We start from the raw sequence: 20,377 nt of genomic DNA, 5'->3' as shown, positions 1-20,377 counted from the left end.
GCAGGGTGCCCAAACTTTTGCTTCGGGCCCTTTTCCTTTTTTGTCATTTTGAAAATGTAAAAGATGAAAATTAAAATTTGGTTTTGCTTAAAATATAAAGGGAATGAGTCATCTTCAACTTTATGCCTTTTGGAGATCATTTCATCTTCAACTTGTTTAAGTGTTCATAGTAACAGCAATTTTGACCAGGAGTGCCCAAACTTTTGCATACCACTAAGATACTGTGCAGGACCCTCAAACTCCCAGGCCTACCAGGCTGTCTATTAACACAGGTTAATAGACAGCCAGTAATTAGACACAGGTGCATCTCATCACATGTTATCTACTGGTTCAACCTGACTCCTCACCATTCATAGCTGATGCTCACCCACGCCCCCACTGCCAGCAGTGGGGGCATGGGCGAGTGTCAGCTGTGAATGGTGAGGAGTCAGGTTGAACCAGTAGATAACGTGATGAGATGGGCATGGGCGAGCGTCAGCTGTGAACGGTGAGGAGTCAGGTCGAACCAGTAAATAACATGATGAGATGCACCTGTGTCTATTTACTGGCTGTCTATTAACCTGTGCCTTTGTGTATCTTTCAGAGAGCCAGGAATGACAGAGAGCTGTGACCCCCCCCCCCGTTGCATGTCTGTGTTTAGTGTATCTACCGAATAGTAAAAACCACTGAAAAGTGTAAATAAAATTGAAGTTTACCTTGAACTACAGTGCCTGCCTCCAGTTCCCTATTAACCACCCCCACGATGTGTGGGGCAGGGCTTTACATTAGCACCCGCCCACCCGCCAAATGCGGGTAAAATTTGGCTTTGGCGGGTAATGACTTTAGTCCCACTAGTCACTTTGGCAGGTGGTTTATTCTGTGGTATGACAATATATTTTAATTGTAGTTTTCTCTGAAGGCATCTGATATAATAAACGCATTGTAATGTAATATTACGCACCTACAACTCCCATGAGCACCTGCATAAACATTCTGACAACATGTTAGAATTGTTTAGAATGTTCGTTAACGGCTCAGATAAAATCAGTGATACGGTAACCTGCGTTTAATGAACGAAGCAACAAAGTTGCTGACGACTGACAAGCGCACTATGTGGTGGCATATAGCTGGAGTTTCAAACCCTGCTGCTCAGGGAAAAAGGGGCAGAGATGATCAGGGCCGGAGCAGCATTTTAAAATCACCGAGGTCCATGACGCGCAAAGCGCGCACAGAAAAATGTTCGACATATTTAAATGAGAGGGGTGAATTACACATCACACAAGAGATCTATTCCTGAAATTACTTTTAATGGTGTTTGAACTGAATATCATCAGTTTTGGAAAAAAATCATGTATGTGGCAAGAGTAAGAATAATTTAAGCTTGTTTAATGGTTTGATCTGGCCCAAACAATGAGGACAAAAGATACCCTCACCATGTAGCCTATGGAACTGAGATACATTAACAATCTGGCATCCGTTACGCCTACACACAAAAAAAAACATTCTGGGAAAAAAATCAGTATACACCACCACGTTTTAGGCAAAGTTATCCACGGCAAACATAAGTTGAAACTTTCCACTCTATTGCTTTGGCTTATCGAATGATTTATTTTTAAAATCACAAATAAGGCAGGCTACAACTGCACTGCTGCACATGTAGTACGGAGTAAACCTGAAAAGTAAACCCAATCTGCTCAGAGAGTCATATGAGCTCCTCTTTAGCCTCTTTCAAGATACTGAATATAGGGTTTTGATGGCGCATCCTATATGGAAAGCCACTAGAGGCAAAACATGGCCACGTTCACATTACACCACAGGTTCCTGAATGTCGTCCTGGAATGCACCATTTTCCCCTGGTTCAGCTATAATCAGCTAATTAACTAATTATACAACAGTTCAGTAATATACAGACTCACTAATTTGATTGGCTGAGCAGCGTTCCATTAGTGCCTATGTTTAGTATAACCGAACTGGGACATTACCCCTTTTTGACCCACAGAGAATGGATTCTGTTCTTGTTCAAAGAATCCTGAATGGGGGGGGGCGTCGTGGCTCAGGTGGATAAGGCGCCATACCATAAATCCGGGGACACGGGTTCGATTCCGACCCGAGGTAATTTCCCGATCCCTCCCCGTCTCTCTCTCTCTCCCGCTCATTTCCTGTCTCTACACTGTCCTATCCAATAAAGGTGAAAAAGCCCAAAAAAAATCTTAAAAAAAAAAAAGAATCCTGAATGGAATTGGTTCAAGAACCTGTTCCCTGTTGGTCGAAAAGGCATACCTACTCATTCGTAAGTTTTTTTTTTTTTTTTTAGGCTGTAGCCACGATGTCATCATGTCAGAATCAGTGTAACGCATCTCTTATAACCCGGGATGGAACAGTACCGTCGTGTGTGTGTGTGTGTGTGTGTGTGTGTGTGTGTATTATTTACCAGCTGAGGGGGTCCGTATCATGAAATACCGTGACTGAGGTCTTGAAAATACTGACCGAGGCCTCTGGGCCGAGGTCACGGTATTTCACGATACGGACCGACCTTAAGCTGGGAAATGATATATTTATTTTTTCATCTCATCTCATTATCTCTAGCCACTTTATCCTGTTCTACAGGGTCGCAGGCAAGCTGGAGCCTATCCCAGCTGACTACGAAGTTCAAAAACATAAATTTAACAGCTTCATGAAAGTGCGCTGATGGTTACCATGGAAACCCCGTGTCTCCTGCACTGCGTTCCTCCCGCGAGTAGCACGTGTGCTCATTCACTTTTGTGTTCTTGGTCTCAGAGCTGCGCGCACCAAACAGAGACAGAATCAATGTTTAACATCACTTTTTACAGAGACGTTTTAACGTTATTCTTTATTTTTTTTATCCAGTTGAATATTTAGCGTATTTAAGAGCGTTTCAGCTCTTAAAAATTACCGAGGTCCGGACCGCGGGGGCCTCAAAGCTGGCTGCGGCCATGGAGATGAACAAGACGCTAATAGGAAGATAAGACAGTTCAATGACAAATGGAAGTTCAGGTGAGATTGGCTAGTTCATAGCAAAACCGAAAATACCATGTACTGCGAAGACTGTAGAAAGTCTGGCAAAGACAGGCACCAGTAATTTTAAACTCGAAACTATAAAGGACCATGAAAAGTCAAATGCACACATTGGTACTATAACATCAAAATAGGCGAAGACGGCTGGTCACTACAGGACAGCATTGCTTTCAGTCCCTGGCTGTCATGAAGTCGGCTGAGCTGGAGAGGATGGAGCTGCTGTTTAGAAACCTTCACGCGATTGGAAAGAAGTTGATCCCGCCCCAGCTATCAACTTATGGCCTGCTGGAAGCCTCAGGTCACGAAGACCATTTTTCATGGACCATTCAGACTCATCTGATGATGGAGGACATTTAATGTCTCTCTCTACACATGTTCACACACACACACACACACACACACACACACACACAATTAATAGATATACATAATAATACTTGATAATACACATAATACTTGCATATCAAAACAAATGTTTTTCAATGATAAATGCTTTGAATTGGACTTTTAATATTAGAATCAGTTCAGTTGTACTGAATGTTATTTTTCATATTATACGATATTTCATATTGTAAGGGGCTTGAATTTGAGTTCAATTAACAGTATACTCTGTTTATATGTTTGTCTGAATTGGTTGCATGTTTTCATATAGGGAGCTACCTTAACAGCACTGAATACTTGAGTGCTACTGTAGAGATACATTATACGCTGCCATTCATAATTAAATCTAGATCTTCCGAACTTTAACGTATCATGGTGAATAAAAAAAACTTCGATTTCCAAGCAACAAAATTGTGGCTAGTGAAAAGGCTGAATGGCTAGTGACTCGGGAAAACCACTAGCCACAGTGGCCGGTGAGCAAAAAAGTTAATGTAAAGCCCTGGTGTGGGGGTGCAGAAACCTGGGAACTTTGAAGAACAAACGCCGCCATGGAGTTAACACCAGTCCGGGAGCTCCTCTAGACCCTCACGGTGAACCTTGAATGCCAGCACCAACAGTTGCTCACCTTATCCACCAAAACAGGTGCAGAGCTTCCAGGCCCTGCTCAATACCCAGGCAAAGGACTGGAAGGAGATGTGCACCTTGGTCCAGTCACCGGGTACTCCAACAGTTGTTCGTGTGGCCAGTGTTCCTGTGCAGCTGGTTAAAATGAGGCCGCAAGATGACACGGAAGCCTTCCTTGAGCTGTTTGAGTGCATCCCAGAGGCAAGGTTGTGGCCAACCTCACAGTGGGTGGCTTGCCTACTGCTGCTCCTGTGGCTTGGCAGCTCCCTGCCACCAGCATGCTGGAGCATCAAGAACTGAAGTGGGCTATACTGCAACAAGCCAGCCATGGCCCAGAAGAGCATCGCCAGCGGTTCTGTGCGCTGGCTTACAGTGAAGTCAGCCGGCCATTTGCATTCATGCAGCAGCTCCGAGACACTTGCCAACAGTGGTTACCAGCAGGTGAGTGCAGCATGGAGAATATAATCCACGTGATGCTGGAACAGTTTATCGTCCAACTGCCGACCAAGACATCAATGTGGGTCCAGTGTCACCGAGTGGCATTACTGGAGGAGGCAGTCTGGCTGGCAGAAGACCACCTGACCGCATTTCCAGGCACAGGTGCTCCCACAGCTTCTCCTCCACTCTCTCACTTTCACTTTCTCCTCCTACCTCCCCCCCTCTCCTTGCCCCAGCCCCACGGAAATGGGGGCCAATTCCCCCAAAACCCGCTCCCCGCACTTGTGTCTATCCTTATGTTTCTTATTTCTCTTCATCTTCTGTATCTGTCCTGCAGTTAACCCCCTCTCTTCCTCTCCACAGGTGAACTCATCCATGCCCACCAGAACTGGGACAGAGCCCTGGTAGGCCTGTTGGTGCAGAGGTAAGGCAAAACAGTGCTTCTGCAAGGAAACAGGGCTACTGACTCACATCCCTGACACACAACAAGCTTCCCCTGATTGAGCAGGGGCATACAGGACAGTTGTGAGTATTCAAGGGGGTACACATCAGGCTTTGGTGGATTCTGGTTGTAATCAGACCTCCATGCATCAAAGTCTGATTCAATGAAGGGCACTGGGAAATGCACAATTGGTGAAGGTCAAATGTGTGCATGTAGACATTCACAAATATCTGCTAATGCATCCATGATTCACTTCTGGGGAGAAAAATAGAGCCACCATTCACTGCTGGGGAGAAAAGCATAGTGTGGAGGCGGCAGTTACTCTGAGCCTCAACTACTCACTGATCCTGGGAACAGATTGGCCAGGGTTTAAAACATTAATGAAACAGTTAGTAGTGGGTGGGTCCTGCAGCAGCATGTCATGGGGGAATCCCGCTGCAACATTAGCTGGCGAGCAAGTCCCAGGGCAGTCTACATCAGCTCCACATCATGATGACATGGAGAGGAAAGAGAGCTCTCTTCTCTCTGGGAATCCCTTAGGGGATTTTCCATTGGAGATGTGCGATGAGTCTCTGAGACACGCTTTTGATCAAGTGAAAGTAACTGATGGTCAACTCCTCCAACCTAACATTGTGTTCTGCTTTCCATATTTTTATATTATGAAGGATAGGCTGTATTGAGTGATGCATGACACTCAAACTAAATAAGAGATGACACAGTTGTTGGTCCCGACAAGCCATAGGGAACTTTTATTCCATGCGGCTCATCATAATATTATGGCTGGGCATTTGGGACAGGATAAAACACTAAATTGTCTCTTGGCCTGTTTCTATTGGCCAGGGATTCATGCCAATGACCACAGACTGTGTGCAGCATGTCAGGAATGTCAACTGGTAAATCCAGCGGCCACACCAAAAGCGCCATTATGCTCACTACCATTAATTGACATTGCCTTCAAAAGAACTGGCATAGATCTCATCAGGCCATTAGATTGATCTGTATGCAGGTATCGCTTTTTGTGAGGCATAGTGGATTATCTAACACAATATCCAGAAGCAGTACCTCTCCAAAATATCTCAGCATCCAGTGTTACAGAGGCAGGCTTCCATGTTATCTTCTGAGTTAGGATTCCGAATGAAATCCTGACTGATCAAGGCATTACTTTTATATCACGCACAATGCACAAACTGTATGAATTATTGGGGATTAAATTTGATTTGTACTCGTATTTATCATCTGCAAGTGGATGGGCTGGTCAAACAATTTAACCAAACACTTACAAACATGATTTGTAAGTTTGTGCATGAGGATGCTAAAAATTGGGACAGGTGGTTAGACCCTCTGTTGTTTGCAGTGTGCGAGGTCCCACAAGCCTCCACCGGGTTTTCCCCGTTTGAATTGCTGTATGGGTGCAAGCCCCGTGGTGTCTTAGATATCATTAGAGAAAATTCAGAGGAGAAGCTTTCTCAAAGCAAAAATAAAATTCAATACATTCTTGAAATGAGCAAAACTCCACACACTGACTCACATAACCCAGGAGAATTTGCTACCGGCCCAAGAACGTCAATCTGGCCTGTACAACAGAAAGGCATGGCTAAGGGAATTTGCACCAGGAGATAAAGTCCCCATTTTACTGCCTACTTCAAGCTCAAAATTGTTTGCCAAGTGGCAAGGACCCTTTTCAGGTCACACAGCGAACTGGGGAGGTTGACTACGAGGTCAAATGTCCAGATAGAGGCGACAGGTCAAATGTACCATTTCAGCGTCCTGAAACCATGGAGAGACGAGGTTCCTGTGGCTCTAGCAACAGTAGTTCCACAGAGGGCGGAGCTGGGACAGGAGGTAAGTCTAAAAACTATGGCCCAATTCACCCCGGTCCCCTGTGGAGACCACCTCTCACCATCCCAAAGAGCACAGGTTATTAGGTTACAGGAGGAATTCTGCAATATGTTCTCACCCCTCCCTGGTTGCATTTACCTCACAGAACACCAAATTGAGACTCCCCCAGGGGTGGTGGTGCGCAGCTGCTCATATCGGCTCCCCAAACAAGAAAAATGTGGTTCGGGACAAACTCCAGGCTATGCTTAAGATGGTATGCATAAAATTTACACCACTTTGTTACTGTGGCAACAGGGGCGTGGCCAAGCGGCAGTTTATGAATGGAGGACAGGGAAGGTAAGTGGCTAAGTCATTACACCTGATGTCAATTAATGTGGGTGTGTGTTTGTTGCAGGGATGGAACATAAAAGGAGAGGGAGAGCAGAGAAGAGCTCTTGCCCGACCAGAACACAGGTGTGTGTGTGTGTGTGTGTGTGTGTGTGTGTGTGTGTGTGTGTGTGCGCGTGTGCATGGGTGAATGAGCAAAGCTGAAAAGCTAAAGAAAATAACAAAAATACACTGTTACAGTGGTGCTGAAACCCAGGAGTACAGAAGGGAACCACCCCATGGAGTCATCCCCATTCGAAGAGCTCATCCATATCTTCGCTACTGCCCAGCAGAACCAGCATCGCCCTCTGGAAGGAACAAGAGTGACACTTTGAAGCCTTGATGCTGGCCCAGCAGGAAGATCGCCAGGCATTCCGGCATCTGCTCGCGTCAGCAGGGGCGTCGACCATCACCGCAGCAGGCACCCTCATGAAGATGGGCCTGCAGAATGATCCAGAAGCGTTCCTTGCCCTCTTTGAACAAGCAGCTGAGACATGGGGGTGACCGCTCAAGCAGCACGCAGCGCACGTCCTCCCACTCTTGACTGGCGAGGTGCAGCTCGCAGCGCAGCAGCTCCCTACTGACAGCCGACTGGTGTACACTGACTTGAAGAAAGCCAGCCTGCAGTGTGTCGGTCACTCCCTGGAATATCGCCAGCACTTCCGGATGCTGGCATTTGAGGAGGTCGGTCGGCCGTTTGCATTCAGCCTGCTCTGGGATGCCTGCTGGCGGTTGCTGAGGGTGGAAGAACGCAACGCTGATGAGATCATTGATCTGACGGCACTGGAACAGTTCATCTCTCGACTTCCAGAAGGAACAGCAGAATGGGTCCATTGTCATCGCCTGGTGTCGCTAGAACGAGACATTGAGTTGGTGGAGGACCATCTGGAGGCAGTTCCAACGGCAGGCAGATGAAGCATCTCTCATCACTTCTCCTCTCTCTCTCCTTTTACCCGTCTCCCTTTCCCCTCCCCACCCTGACCCGCTGCACCTGTGGTATCCTCCTATCTCCCTTTTCCATGTCTGTGTCGTCTCCTCCTCAGGTGAGTGATGCCCATAATGCCGGTGCAGAGGGAAAGCCTGGGCTGGTGTGCTGGTGGGGCAGGAAGTCAGAGCATCTCCAGAATCTGAGCTCCGCAAGGGAGGTAGGAGCTGTGATCCGGATCCCCAACACACCAGAGACCACCCCCGATCGGGCCGGAATGTATCGCATACCGCTAAGTGTTCAAGGAGATACATATCACGCATTGGTGGATTCCGGTTGTAACCAGACCTCAATTCACCAAAGCCTGGTGCAAGGTGAGGCATTGGGGACAGCACAACCAGTGAAGGTGTTGTGTGCACGGGGATGTTCACAATTACTCTCTAGTGTCTGTCCATATTCTATTCCAGGGCCAAATGCATAGAATAAAGGCAGCAGTTAATCATTAGATTAGCATCAAAAAGGAGCATCATGCACAGTTGACATCATGAGTCAAAAGCATGTAACCAAAAAAAAAAAAAAATTAAGATTAAGAGTGAAAAAGGAACATTGGATATTTCATTCCACCCACTCATATATCTCACCCACTCACTAATTTTGGGGACTGATTGGCAAGGGTTTAAAAAGCTGTTGGAACATTTAACATGTAATGGGTCCTGCACTAGTATGTCACGGGAAGACCCCGGTGTGGCACTGATTGGAGAAGCTGTCACAGAGCCATCTACGTCAGCACTGCGTCAGAGCGACACGAGGAGTGAGGAGCAGCCCGCTCCTCCTCCCCCTCTCGGGGATTCCACTGAGGATTTCCCATTAGAGCAGATGCGAGACGAGACTCTGTGGCATGCGTTTGACCAAGTGAGAGTAATCAATGGTCAAACTCTTCAGCCAAGTGCGACACCAGCCTTCCCTTATTTCACTATTATTAAAGATAGGTTGTACCGAGTGATGCAGGACACTCAAACTGGTGAACAATTAACTCAGTTGCTGATCCCAAAGAGCCGTGGGGAACTCATATTCCACGCACCTCACTTTAATCCCATGGCTGGACACAGGGCAAGATAAAACACTAGCCTGAATAATGGCCCAGTTCTATTGTCCAGGGATTTGCGGGGATGTCCGTCGGTGGTGTGCGGCGTGCCGTGAATGCCGATTAGTAAATCCCACGGCCACTCCAAAAGTGTCTTTGCACCCTCTCCCTGTAATCAAGAACCCATTCGAGAGAATTGGTATGGATCTCGTCGGGCCATTAGATCGGTCAGCACGGGGATATCGCTTTATTTTAGTTCTGGTGGACTATGCAACGCAATATCCAGAAGCAGTGCCTCTCTGCAATATTTCTACACACAGTATTGCGGAAGCGCTCTTCCGTATTATCTCCTATGTCGGGATTCCGAAAGAAATCCTGACAGACCAAGGCACTACATTTGTGTCACGCACACTACACGAACTGCATGGGTTATTGGGAATTAAGTCTATCCACACCAGTATCTATCACCCACAAATGGATAGCTTAATGGAGCATTTTAATCAAACTCTCAAAAACATAATTTGGAAATTTGTAAGTGAGGATGCACGTAATTGGGATAAATGGCTCGAGCCCCTGTTATTTGCAGTATGAGAGGTCCCGCAAGCCTCCACTGGTTTTTCATGGTTTGAATTATTATATGGGCATAAGCCGCATGGCATTTTGGACATGCTATGGGAAAATTGGGAGGACGGACCTTTGCCTAGCAAGAATGAAATTCAATACGTTCTCAACTTGCGTGCAAAACTCCACACATGCACTTAACCCAGGATAATTTGTGGCAGGCACAAGAACGTCAAATCTGGCTGTATGACAAGGGCACGTGCCTTAGAGAGTTCACACCGGGAGACAAAGTGCTTGTATTATTGCCCATGTTGAGCTCCAAATTAATCGCCAAGTGGCAAGGGCCCTTCGAGGTCACATGGCGAGTCGGGGACATCGATTATGAGGTGAGGTGAACAGATGGGGTGGGGCATTGCAAATTTACCACCTCAACCTGTTAAAACGTTGGAACGAGGGGGTCCCTGTGCCATTGGCAGTCCCGGAGAAGTCGGAGCTGGGGCCGGAGGTAAAAAAAAAAAAAAAAAAAAAACACAACACATCTCGAACCACTCTGGTTCCTTGTGGAGACCACCTCTTACCGGCCCAACTCACAGGGGTGGCCAAGTTGCAAAAGGAATTTTCCGATGTGTTCTCACCCCTTCCCGGTTGTACCCACCTCATAGAACACCACATTGAGATGCTCCCGAGGGTGGTAGTGTGTAGCCGACCTTACCGCTTGCCAGAACACACAAAAAAGGTGGTTTGGCCATGCTCGAAATAGGTATAATCGAGGAGTCCCACAGTGACTGGAGCAGCCCAGTGGTCCTGGTTCCCAAGACCAACGGGTCAGTCCGGTTCTGTGTGGACTATAGAAAAATCAATGCGGTGTCTAAATTTGATGCATACCCAATGCCTCGCATTGATGAGTTGCTTGACTGGCTAGGTGCTGCTCGCTTTTATTCAACACTGGATCTAATGAAGGGATATTGGCAGATCCCCTTGACTCCTCTATCCCGAGAAAAAAAAAGGTCTTTTCCACACCGTTTGGATTACACCAATTTGTCACGCTCTCCTTTGGGTTATTTGGGGTGCCCGCTACGTTCCAGAGGCTCATGGACAAGATCCTCCGCCCTCACCCTGCCTACGTGGCTGCATACCTAGATGATATAATCTATAGCCATGATTGGCCGTGGCACCTGGAACATCTGAGGGCCGTTCTAAAGTCGCTTAGGCGTGCAGGCCTCACAGCTAACCTGAAGAAATGTGCAATTGGGTGGGTGGAAGTACAGTATCTGGGGTTCCACTTGGGTCATGGGCAGGTGTGTCCCCAAATTAACAAGACTGCAGCGATTGTGGCCTGCCCAAGGCCCAAGACCAAAAAGGGGGTGAGACAGTTCCTGAGGCTGGCTGGCTATTATCGTAGGCTTAAGGCCAATTTATGCTGACAACGCAGTCCTCACAGACGGTGTCGCAGATAGCATCTGCGTAGCCCCCCCACCTTCGCAGACGCCCTGCGCGCACCTCCCAAAAATTGTGACCACCGCAGAAGCCTCGCAGACAGCGTCGCAGACAAGAGGGCTCTGATTGGTCCACTCTACATCCGCTGTACATGCACTTCCGCTTCCCTACTTTCCCGGTTTGGTTTGTTTTCACGACCGCCATTTTTAAAAACACGAGCGAAGATGGAGCAGCATGAAGAGCGGTTGATCGAGGAAATGAGGAAGTACGGACATTTATACGACTCCAGTTCTAGTCATTATAAGTAACCGGAGGATAAACACTCCACTAACCACACCCACCAACTACTCCTAGCGATTTTGCGACTTCGCGCCCCCTTGCGTTGTAGTGGTGAATAACATCGCGCACGCCTATTACTCCGCGCTCAACGATAAATTACAACTGTCTGCGAAAAGCTGTCTGCAAAAGCCTTGTCGCAAGAGCATGAAGAGGCCTTTATACCTAATTATTCAGATGTCACCAACCTGTTAACCGATCTTACTAAAAAGGAGGCTCCAGATCCGGTCCAGTGCCAACAGGCTTTCTCTAAGGTAAAAGCTGCACTGTGTGGGGGGCCACTTTTACACTCCCCTGACTTCTCTCTCTCCTTTATTTTACAGACTGATGTATCGGACAGAGGGCTGGGGGCCATTCTGTCCCAGAAGGTGGAAGGCGAGGAGTGCCCTGTGCTGTACATCAGCCGTAAACTCTCGATGTGTGAAAGCAAGTACAGCACCATCGAAAAAGAGTGTCTTGCCATCAAGTGGGCGGTCCTTGCCCTCCGATACTACCTGCTGGGGCACCCTTTCACCTTCTGCTCGGACCATGCACCCTTCCAGTGGCTCCACCGCATGAAGGATGCCAATGTGCGGATCACCCGTTGGTATCTCGCCCTCCAGCCATTGTGAGATGGTTGCAATTCCATCTTTCTTAAATTTTTGTACCACTTTTGCTACAGTATTCTGACTGATAAGTAAAGCTTTGCTGATCATCTTGTAGCCTTCACCTTTATGGTGGAAAGAAATTATTTTCTTTGGGGAATTCTGAAGAAACAAGTTGAGCATCACTCTCCATCCAGCATCCAGTCACTAAAAGAGGTCATTGTTGAAGAATGGAAAAAGATTGATGTTGCAAAATGTTGCCAACTTGTTCATTCCATGCCTAGAAGACTTGGTGCTGTCATTAAAAATCATGGAGGCCATACAAAAGTACTAGATGTAGTAGTTTTTGTTGTGGGGTGTACTCATTTTTGCACCACCCTAATTTGAGTAAAACTGAAAAGTGTGCAATCTAATTTATATTATTAACCTTACTTGCACGTTATAAGTTAAACAGATGTTATATTCAACTTTGTCCTGTCAACATTTTGGAAATTGTTTGTGTTCATTGAGATATTGTTTAAAATGTTACTTTTCAAAGGAGATGTACTCATTTATGCTGAGCACTGTATAATATATATGAGAGAGAGACTACTATGTTTTCCATGCTTCTACAACCCCGATTCCAAAAAAGTTGGGACAAAGTACAAATTGTAAATAAAAATGGAATGCAATAATTTACAAATCTCAAAAACTGATATTGTATTCACAATAGAACATAGACAACATAACAAATGTCGAAAGTGAGACATTTTGAAATTTCATGCCAAATATTGGCTCAATTGAAATTTCATGACAGCAACACATCTCAAAAAAGTTGGGACAGGGGCAATAAGAGGCTGGAAAAGTTAAAAGTACAAAAAAGGAACAGCTGGAGGACCAAATTGCAACTCATTAGGTCAATTGGCAATAGGTCATTAACATGACTGGGTATAAAAAGAGCATCTTGGAGTGGCAGCGGCTCTCAGAAGTAAAGATGGGAAGAGGATCACCAATCCCCCTAATTCTGCGCTGACAAATAGTGGAGCAATATCAGAAAGGAGTTCGACAGTGTAAAACTGCAAAGAGTTTGAACATATCATCTACAGTGCATAATATCATCAAAAAATTCAGAGAATCTGGAAGAATCTCTGTGCGTAAGGGTCAAGGCCGGAAAACCATATCGGGTGCCCATGATCTTCGGGCCCTTAGACAGCACTGCATCACATACAGGCATGCTTCTGTATTGGAAATCACAAAATGGGCTCAGGAATATTTCCAGAGAACATTATCTGTGAACACAATTCACTGTGCCATCCGCCGTTGCCAGCTAAAACTCTATAGTTCAAAGAAGAAGCCATCTCTAAACATGATCCAGAAGCGCAGACGTCTTCTCTGGGCCAAGGCTCATTTAAAATGGACTGTGGCAAAGTGGAAAACTGTTCTGTGGTCAGATAAATCAAAATTTGAAGTTCTTTATGGAAATCAGGGACGCCGTGTTATTCGGACTAAAGAGGAGAAGGACGACTCAAGTTGTTATCAGCGCTCAGTTCAGAAGCCTGCATCTCTGATGGTATGGGGTTGCATTAGTGCATGTGGCATGGGCAGCTTACACATCTGGAAAGACACCATCAATGCTGAAAGGTATATCCGGGGTCTAGAGTATGCTCCCATCCAGACGACGTCTCTTTCAGGGAAGACCTTGCATTTTCCAACATGACAATGCCAAACCACATACTGCATCAATTACAGTGTAGGTGCAATTAGTTTAAGTGAGTGATCAATCTCATTAAATCTGAAGGTTAATCATTAAAATTGAATCAGTCTCATTTGAAATCATACCATTGAATCATTCTCATTGAATCGTCATTAAATCACTCATGGAATCAGTCTCATTAAATAATACCAATAATTTTGGTGCTTAATAATAAATTACCAAACAGCTAAACTATGGTATATTCAAAATTATTATGATCACTTACCATATTACATAAATCATATGCACCTTTGAATTCTTTTGAGATTGGATGACTTCAGAAATATCGGAACACAAATAAACACAGTTTCAATAATAAATGAATTTATTATAACAAAGATAAAAATGGAGAATGGCAGTTGAAATATATACAAATATGATATATACTGGATGAGCGTGTGTGTGTGTTGGGGGTCACCACGTGGGGGGTGACCACGTGTTTCTAAGTAGAACAAAAGAGTTAGCTTTGGTAGCTAACTAAGATGTGTTTGTGTGTGTGAGGCCTGGTGACCACATGTTTCTAAGTAAACAAGAGAATTAGCTTTGGTTGCTAAGACAAAAGAATTAGCTTTGTGTTGCTAGCTAAGGCAAAGGAAGGCTAGCTAAGGGGGGGTGTCACCACGTGGGGTTTGAGAACAAAGGATTTAGCTCTGGTTGCTAGCTAAGATGTGTTGGACACGTGTGGAGACACAGATTAGCCTTGTGTTGCTAGCTAAGACAAAGGGATGCTAGCTAAGGTGTGTTTGTGAGGCCTGTGGAGGAGGGTTAGCCTAGCTTGCTAACGAGACAAAAGAATTAGCCGTGTGGCTAATTTCACTAGCTTATAGCATTACTAAATCCACTGAAACCTTGATGAGGTCAAAATATGTGTAAATAAGGAAATTGAGGATGTTAGTAGGAATAGAGAGAGAGCATGCAAAGCCTATCTATTAAACAATTGAGAGATTAAAACAAAATGGAACAATCAATTCAATTCAACATGCTGCGTGTTTACAGTGTACACATTTAAACCGTTCCTGAGTTTAAATTCACACTTCTTCATAAAAGCTAATTCCTAAGACTAGTTTTTATGCCCAAAATTGCCAGTCTTACTCAGTATTTTGCCTCTACGCAAAATTATGAAGAGATGTTCCGAGACGTTTGGAGTTTCACCATTGTGAAGCACGTGAGTCGCTCCGTGAAGCAAAGGATCTCTTGGTCCGACGCGTGGTCGCTCGTGATGAAAGAAAGTCTCGGATCAAAATAATGTGCACAGCGCTTTAATTAGGAGGAATTTGATCGCTCCTAACTTTAAATTAAAACTGCTTTGAGCGGCAGTTTGGTAACATTACTAATAGACAAACAAAACCGGTTGTAATTCTATCTGAGTTTAAAAATCGCGTGATTCTGGAGTCTACCGTGGCCAAGGGTAAACAAAAAGAAATCGCGCTGAATCGTGGATCTTGCAGAAAGAAAGAAAAAGACGTCTTTATCTGGTTTGCTCGGCGGAGCAAATTCCCTTTGTGTCCAGACAGCTTGAAGTCCAGGACGGAAAGAGGAGGAAGCGGAAACGTGTTCCGTTACTTATGCCTTCATGGTGGATCTGATGGTGATCCCGCCCCGGCATGACGCAGGTCAACGTGGAAGCTGGTGATGGGAGTTGCAGTCCTTAAAGGGACTGTGTTGTAGTTCTTAGATGGACTGTGTTACCTACAACAGCATCATGGCTGCGTAGAAGAAGGGTCCGGGTACTGAACTGGCCAGCCTGCAGTCCAGATCTTTCACCCATAGAAAACATTTGGCGCATCATAAAATGGAAGATACGACAAAAAAGACCTAAGACAGTTGAGCAACTAGAATCCTATATTAGACAAGAATGGGTTAACATTCCTATCCCTAAACTTGAGCAACTTGTCTCCTCAGTCCCCAGACGTTTACAGACTGTTGTAAAGAGAAAAGGGGATGTCTCATAGTGGTAAACATGGCCTTGTCCCAACTTTTTTGAGATGTGTTGTTGTCATGAAATTTAAAATCACCTAATTTTTCTTTTTAACTGATACGTTTTCTTAGTTTAAACATTTGATATGTCATCTATGTTCTATTCTGAATAAAATATGGAATTTTGAAACTTCCACATCATTGCATTCCGGGTTTTTTTTACAATTTGTACTTTGTCCCAACTTTTTTTGGAATCGGGGTTGTAGTTATCAGAAAGGTGCTTATTTTAATAAACCACTGCTTTAACAACTGCAGCTACAGTATATACATCACAGAACTCTCTGTCCCATATCCTTTTCTGACATGACCCCATCTGTTTAAGTGTCCTTTGTGTCATGTTTTGTAATCCCATTCTGTGTTTTCACACTCCCTTATTGTCCTGTGTAACATTTTGAGTGATTTTGCAATGATCTGGCCTCTTGGGCTGCACTGATTACCAATGGAGACAAGGCGTCGGGTGAGTTCGATGGCTCGAGAAACATCTCCCATCTGATAGACGGAGTAACTCAGGTAGTCCAGGATGTCTGACTTGGATGTTCTGGTTTCCTCACCATCATCCATCTGTCGGAGGGCCTGTTGCATCCACAGCACTGCATGGTAGTAGTCATTCTCATCATATGCTGTCTTTCCCATGTCAAAGCAGTCATCTACAGTCAGAAAAGCATTGTAGCGCACACCTGTGGACCAAATTTATAACAGTTCTTTCAGTAAAATAAATGTTTTTGTTTCTCAATTTAATTCAGTTGAAGCCTCTAGTACAATGGCTTTGTGATTTTTTTTTTAATACCATGTCAGCACCTAAGGTTAATTCATGGCAAGACTATTTCTAAATAAATAATTAAAACAAATAAAGTTATATAACTAAACAAATAACTAAATGAGATGCTTCAGATACACATGATAAAAATTCTAAAACCTTTTGTGGTGGTATTACGCCCAGTTACCGGGGAAAATGATAAAAGAAAAAAGAAGGGAAAAAACTACACAAGCACGACACATTAGCCTTCATTCAGTGTATTCCATTTTTCAGTTTACCACATGCTTCTTTTTCAATGCAAAAACAGGCATCAACAATCAATTGCTGAGCAGCACATTCGCCACAGACTGACAAAAAATATATATATATACAATTGAGGTTTTAAACATAACTTATGCCAGTGCATTCTCATAACAAGTAAGAGGTTGTAAACAAAAAGTGATATAAAATAAAACTATTTTATCTATAACTGTTGTTACTGTTCTGTTGTTGTTCCCATACCTGCAAGGCAAAAGCAGTCAAACACAGAACGGATGATCAATCCTTTTTTTTAACATTTTTAATTCAGGACATATGGAAAGAATGAATTATTATTCCCTCAACATTTTTAACTCAGGACATGTGGAAACAATGAATTATTATTCCCCTTTTTTTCTACCACTTCCTCTATTATGAATTGTAATGTTATAATGTGAACAACATGACTGACTTTTTTTTTTTTTTACAATCAAGTCTTGCCATGAATTATTATTCTTAGCCATAAGATCCTTGGTCTTTTTATCATGCTCAACATTATAACCATGACACACTCCCCTACAACACAGATGTCATCCCCGACATCTCAACCAACAGGTGTGTAATGTTTAAAGCATTTACTTATTGTGTATAATGTCATCAGCTCAATCACGCAACAGTCTGTATACAATCACTTGGCTTATTCAAAGTCCAGGAGTATGTGTGGCACATGTGTATCAGCACTCTGCTTGTCCATCAGTCCATTCATGACTATATGTATAAGGTATGTATGTGCATGTATGTCAACACTCAGTTTGTGAAACAGTCCATCCATGACTGTATGTGTGTGTATATTAGTGTATCAACATTCAGTGTACAACAGTCCAGCAATGAGTGTATAATGTGGAGGTGTGTGTGTATCAACACTCAGTTTGTGAAACAGTCCATCAATGAGTGTATGATGTGATGTGAGGTATGTGTGTGTGTTCTTCATTCAACAACAACATGCAACAACAGGCTGATAATTCCAGTGCTGTATTGGAGCTGTCCATTGTACATGGCTCCATAGGATGTTGGAGGATAGTAGCGCATAATGTTATCTGGAAATCCAATGCCACAGCAACTGGGATGGCCTAGCTGGTCATATGCGAAGATTCTTGGGGGTCAGCTCTCTCTAACTGGTCGCTGGTACTGTTGTTCATTCCCACTGTGATCTTTGAACAGGTGACCGTGCTGCTGGTATTCTCTCCTCCAGTGCAATCTCCTCTTGAAGTGACATGTCCTCTTCTGACAGTGGATCTCTTGTGTCCTGCTCCCGCTGGTGCATGTCCTGGTGTTCAGGCTCAACATCCTGCACGAGCTGTGTGACACCTTCCTCAGCATCCTTCCTGTCTGTGTGTACTTGGGACTGTGGCACAGGCTGATGTCTGAGTGGATAGTACCCATAGTCATCATCATCACTATCATCATTGTTTGTCTCTTGGTCTGTTTGATCTTTGTCTTGATGAGTCTGAGCTATGATTTGTCTTTTCATTTTAGCTGGTTTCAGCTGAATTTCTAGGGGTAAATGGTCACATGGTAACAGGTGGTTACGGTGCAGGATCCTACATCCTCTCGCTTTGCCTTGCTCAGGTATCACTTCATATATGGGCATGTCTTTTCCCACCTGACGAATTACTTTGTGGATGTAATCTTCCCAGTGATTCCTGAGCTTTCCTGTTCCCCCTCTAGATGTCATATTCCTCATGAGAACACAGTCGCCCTCATGCAAAACAGAACTCCTAACTTTATCATGATTCCTCTTGCTGTTCTCAGCACATTTTTTTGCATTTGCTGTTGTGATCTCATATGCCTCTTGCATTTGTTGTTTCCACTTTTTCATATACTCTTGATGATCAGCAGTTCCAGTCTTGGGGGTCAAACCAAATAAGTCAACAGGTAGTCTTGGTGATCTGCCAAACAGGAGGTAAAAAGGTAAAAAACCTGTGACTTCACTTCTGGTGCTGTTATATGTGTAGATGAGCTTGGGCAATGACTCTCTCCAATCTGACTTCTGCTTCTCAATGAGCATTCTCAGCATTTGCAGCAGTGTTCTGTTTAGCTGTTCTGCTTGCCCGTTGCCTTGTGGGTGATATGGTGTGGTTCGAGAGCCCATCACTCCACAGTTTTTCTTCAGCTGTGCAAACAATTGATTCTCAAATTCACCTCCCTGGTCATGGTGAATTCTCAAGGGGAATCCAAATTTCAGTGCATAATCATTAAATATTTTATCAGCAACAGTCTTGGCAGATTTTGATGTTGTGGCATAGGCTTGTGCAAAGCATGTATAATGGTCTACTATTAACAAAATGTATTCATAACCACCTCTACACCTATCTAGATGCAGGAAGTCAATGGATACAAGCTCAAATGGCTGAGTGGTGACAATCGGTACGAGTGGAGCTCTTGTTTCTCTACAGGGCTTTTTCTGTTTCAGGCATGTACAGCTTTGTGTGACATAGTGCTCTATCTTTCGCTGCATGTGTGGCCAGAAGAAGCAATTCTGGATAAGCGATGTTGTGCGTTCTACACCTTGACGTCCCATCTCATTGTGGAGCTGTCTCAAATCTGTTGATCTGTATCTTTCAGGCAGAACAAGTTGGGTTCTGGTTGCAGTCTTTCGTTGAAGTATCCCATCTCCATCAAAGGTAAGTTTCTCCCAGTCACGAAGCAAACACTTGGTCTGTACACTGAATGACTTTAACTGCTGTCTTGTAGGCTTTTCTTTCGATAGTTTACAGGCAATGACTGGGCCAATGGTTTGATCATCTCTCTGAGCTCGACAGATATCTGCTCCTGAAAATGGTGTCACTGTGTCTTCACCCATTTCTGCACATTCAAAAGCCATCATGGACCATACTGTGTGTGAAACATCACTTTCGACAGCTTGTACTGTAGCTTGCACTGAAGCAATACAGTACGGTGGTGTAGTGGTTAGCACAGTCGCCTCACAACAAGAAGGTCCTGGGTTCGATCCCAGCGGCCAACGAGAGCCTTTCTGTGTGGAGTTTGCATGCTCTCCCCATGTCCGCGTGGGTTTCCTCTGGGTGCTCTGTTTTCCCCCACAGTCCAAAGGCATGCAGGTTAGGCTAATTGGTGGCTCTAAATTGACCATAGGTGTGAATGGTTGTCTGTCTCTATGTGTTAGCCCTGCGATGACCTGGCGACTTGTCCAGAGTGTACCCCGCCTCTCGCCCATAGTCAGCTGGGATAGGCTCCAGCTTGCCTGCGACCCTGTAGGACAGGATAAGCGGCTACAGATAATGGATGGATCCATCAGTGTATATAAGTGTATGAAAAGTGAAACACCACCTGATGCTAAAAACTGCTGCTGGTACACATTTGGGTGTTTCATAGCCTTCCTGTTATGGCCCAAATCCATTATGATATTCGGTCTTTTCAAATTCCAAGGGGAAATGGGCAAAATGTGTCTGTAACATTGTTCAAATTGATGTTCAGCTTCTCCAGCGAGGTTTTATGTGGACTCCAAAAAGACTGATATAATTAGGCCTGGCCTCATACAACTGCAGATGCTGGGACTGGAAAGCTGCAGAGTAGGCTGGATTGTCAGGGTTTGCCTCAAGTTTGACTTCATATTGAAGGGCC

General features: G+C 44.6%; 1 protein-coding gene across 7 annotated transcripts in view; it reads right to left on the bottom strand.

Annotated features, from left to right (window-relative positions):
* LOC132895349 (prolyl 4-hydroxylase subunit alpha-2-like) overlaps positions 1-20,377 on the bottom strand; it is a 422,856-nt gene that overhangs the window by 169,488 nt on the left and 232,991 nt on the right. For all 7 annotated transcript variants that reach the window (XM_060935865.1, XM_060935866.1, XM_060935869.1 and 4 more), the window contains one exon: positions 16,179-16,418. In XM_060935865.1, the coding sequence (XP_060791848.1) occupies positions 16,179-16,418 (240 nt within the window). The remainder of the gene's footprint in view (positions 1-16,178; positions 16,419-20,377) is intronic.

This window comes from Neoarius graeffei, chromosome 12 (genome assembly GCF_027579695.1).
Source record: "Neoarius graeffei isolate fNeoGra1 chromosome 12, fNeoGra1.pri, whole genome shotgun sequence".
NCBI classification, from domain to species: Eukaryota; Metazoa; Chordata; class Actinopteri; order Siluriformes; family Ariidae; genus Neoarius; species Neoarius graeffei.
Note: the sequence above shows the minus strand (reverse complement) of the source record. Positions and strands in the feature narration are given on the sequence as shown.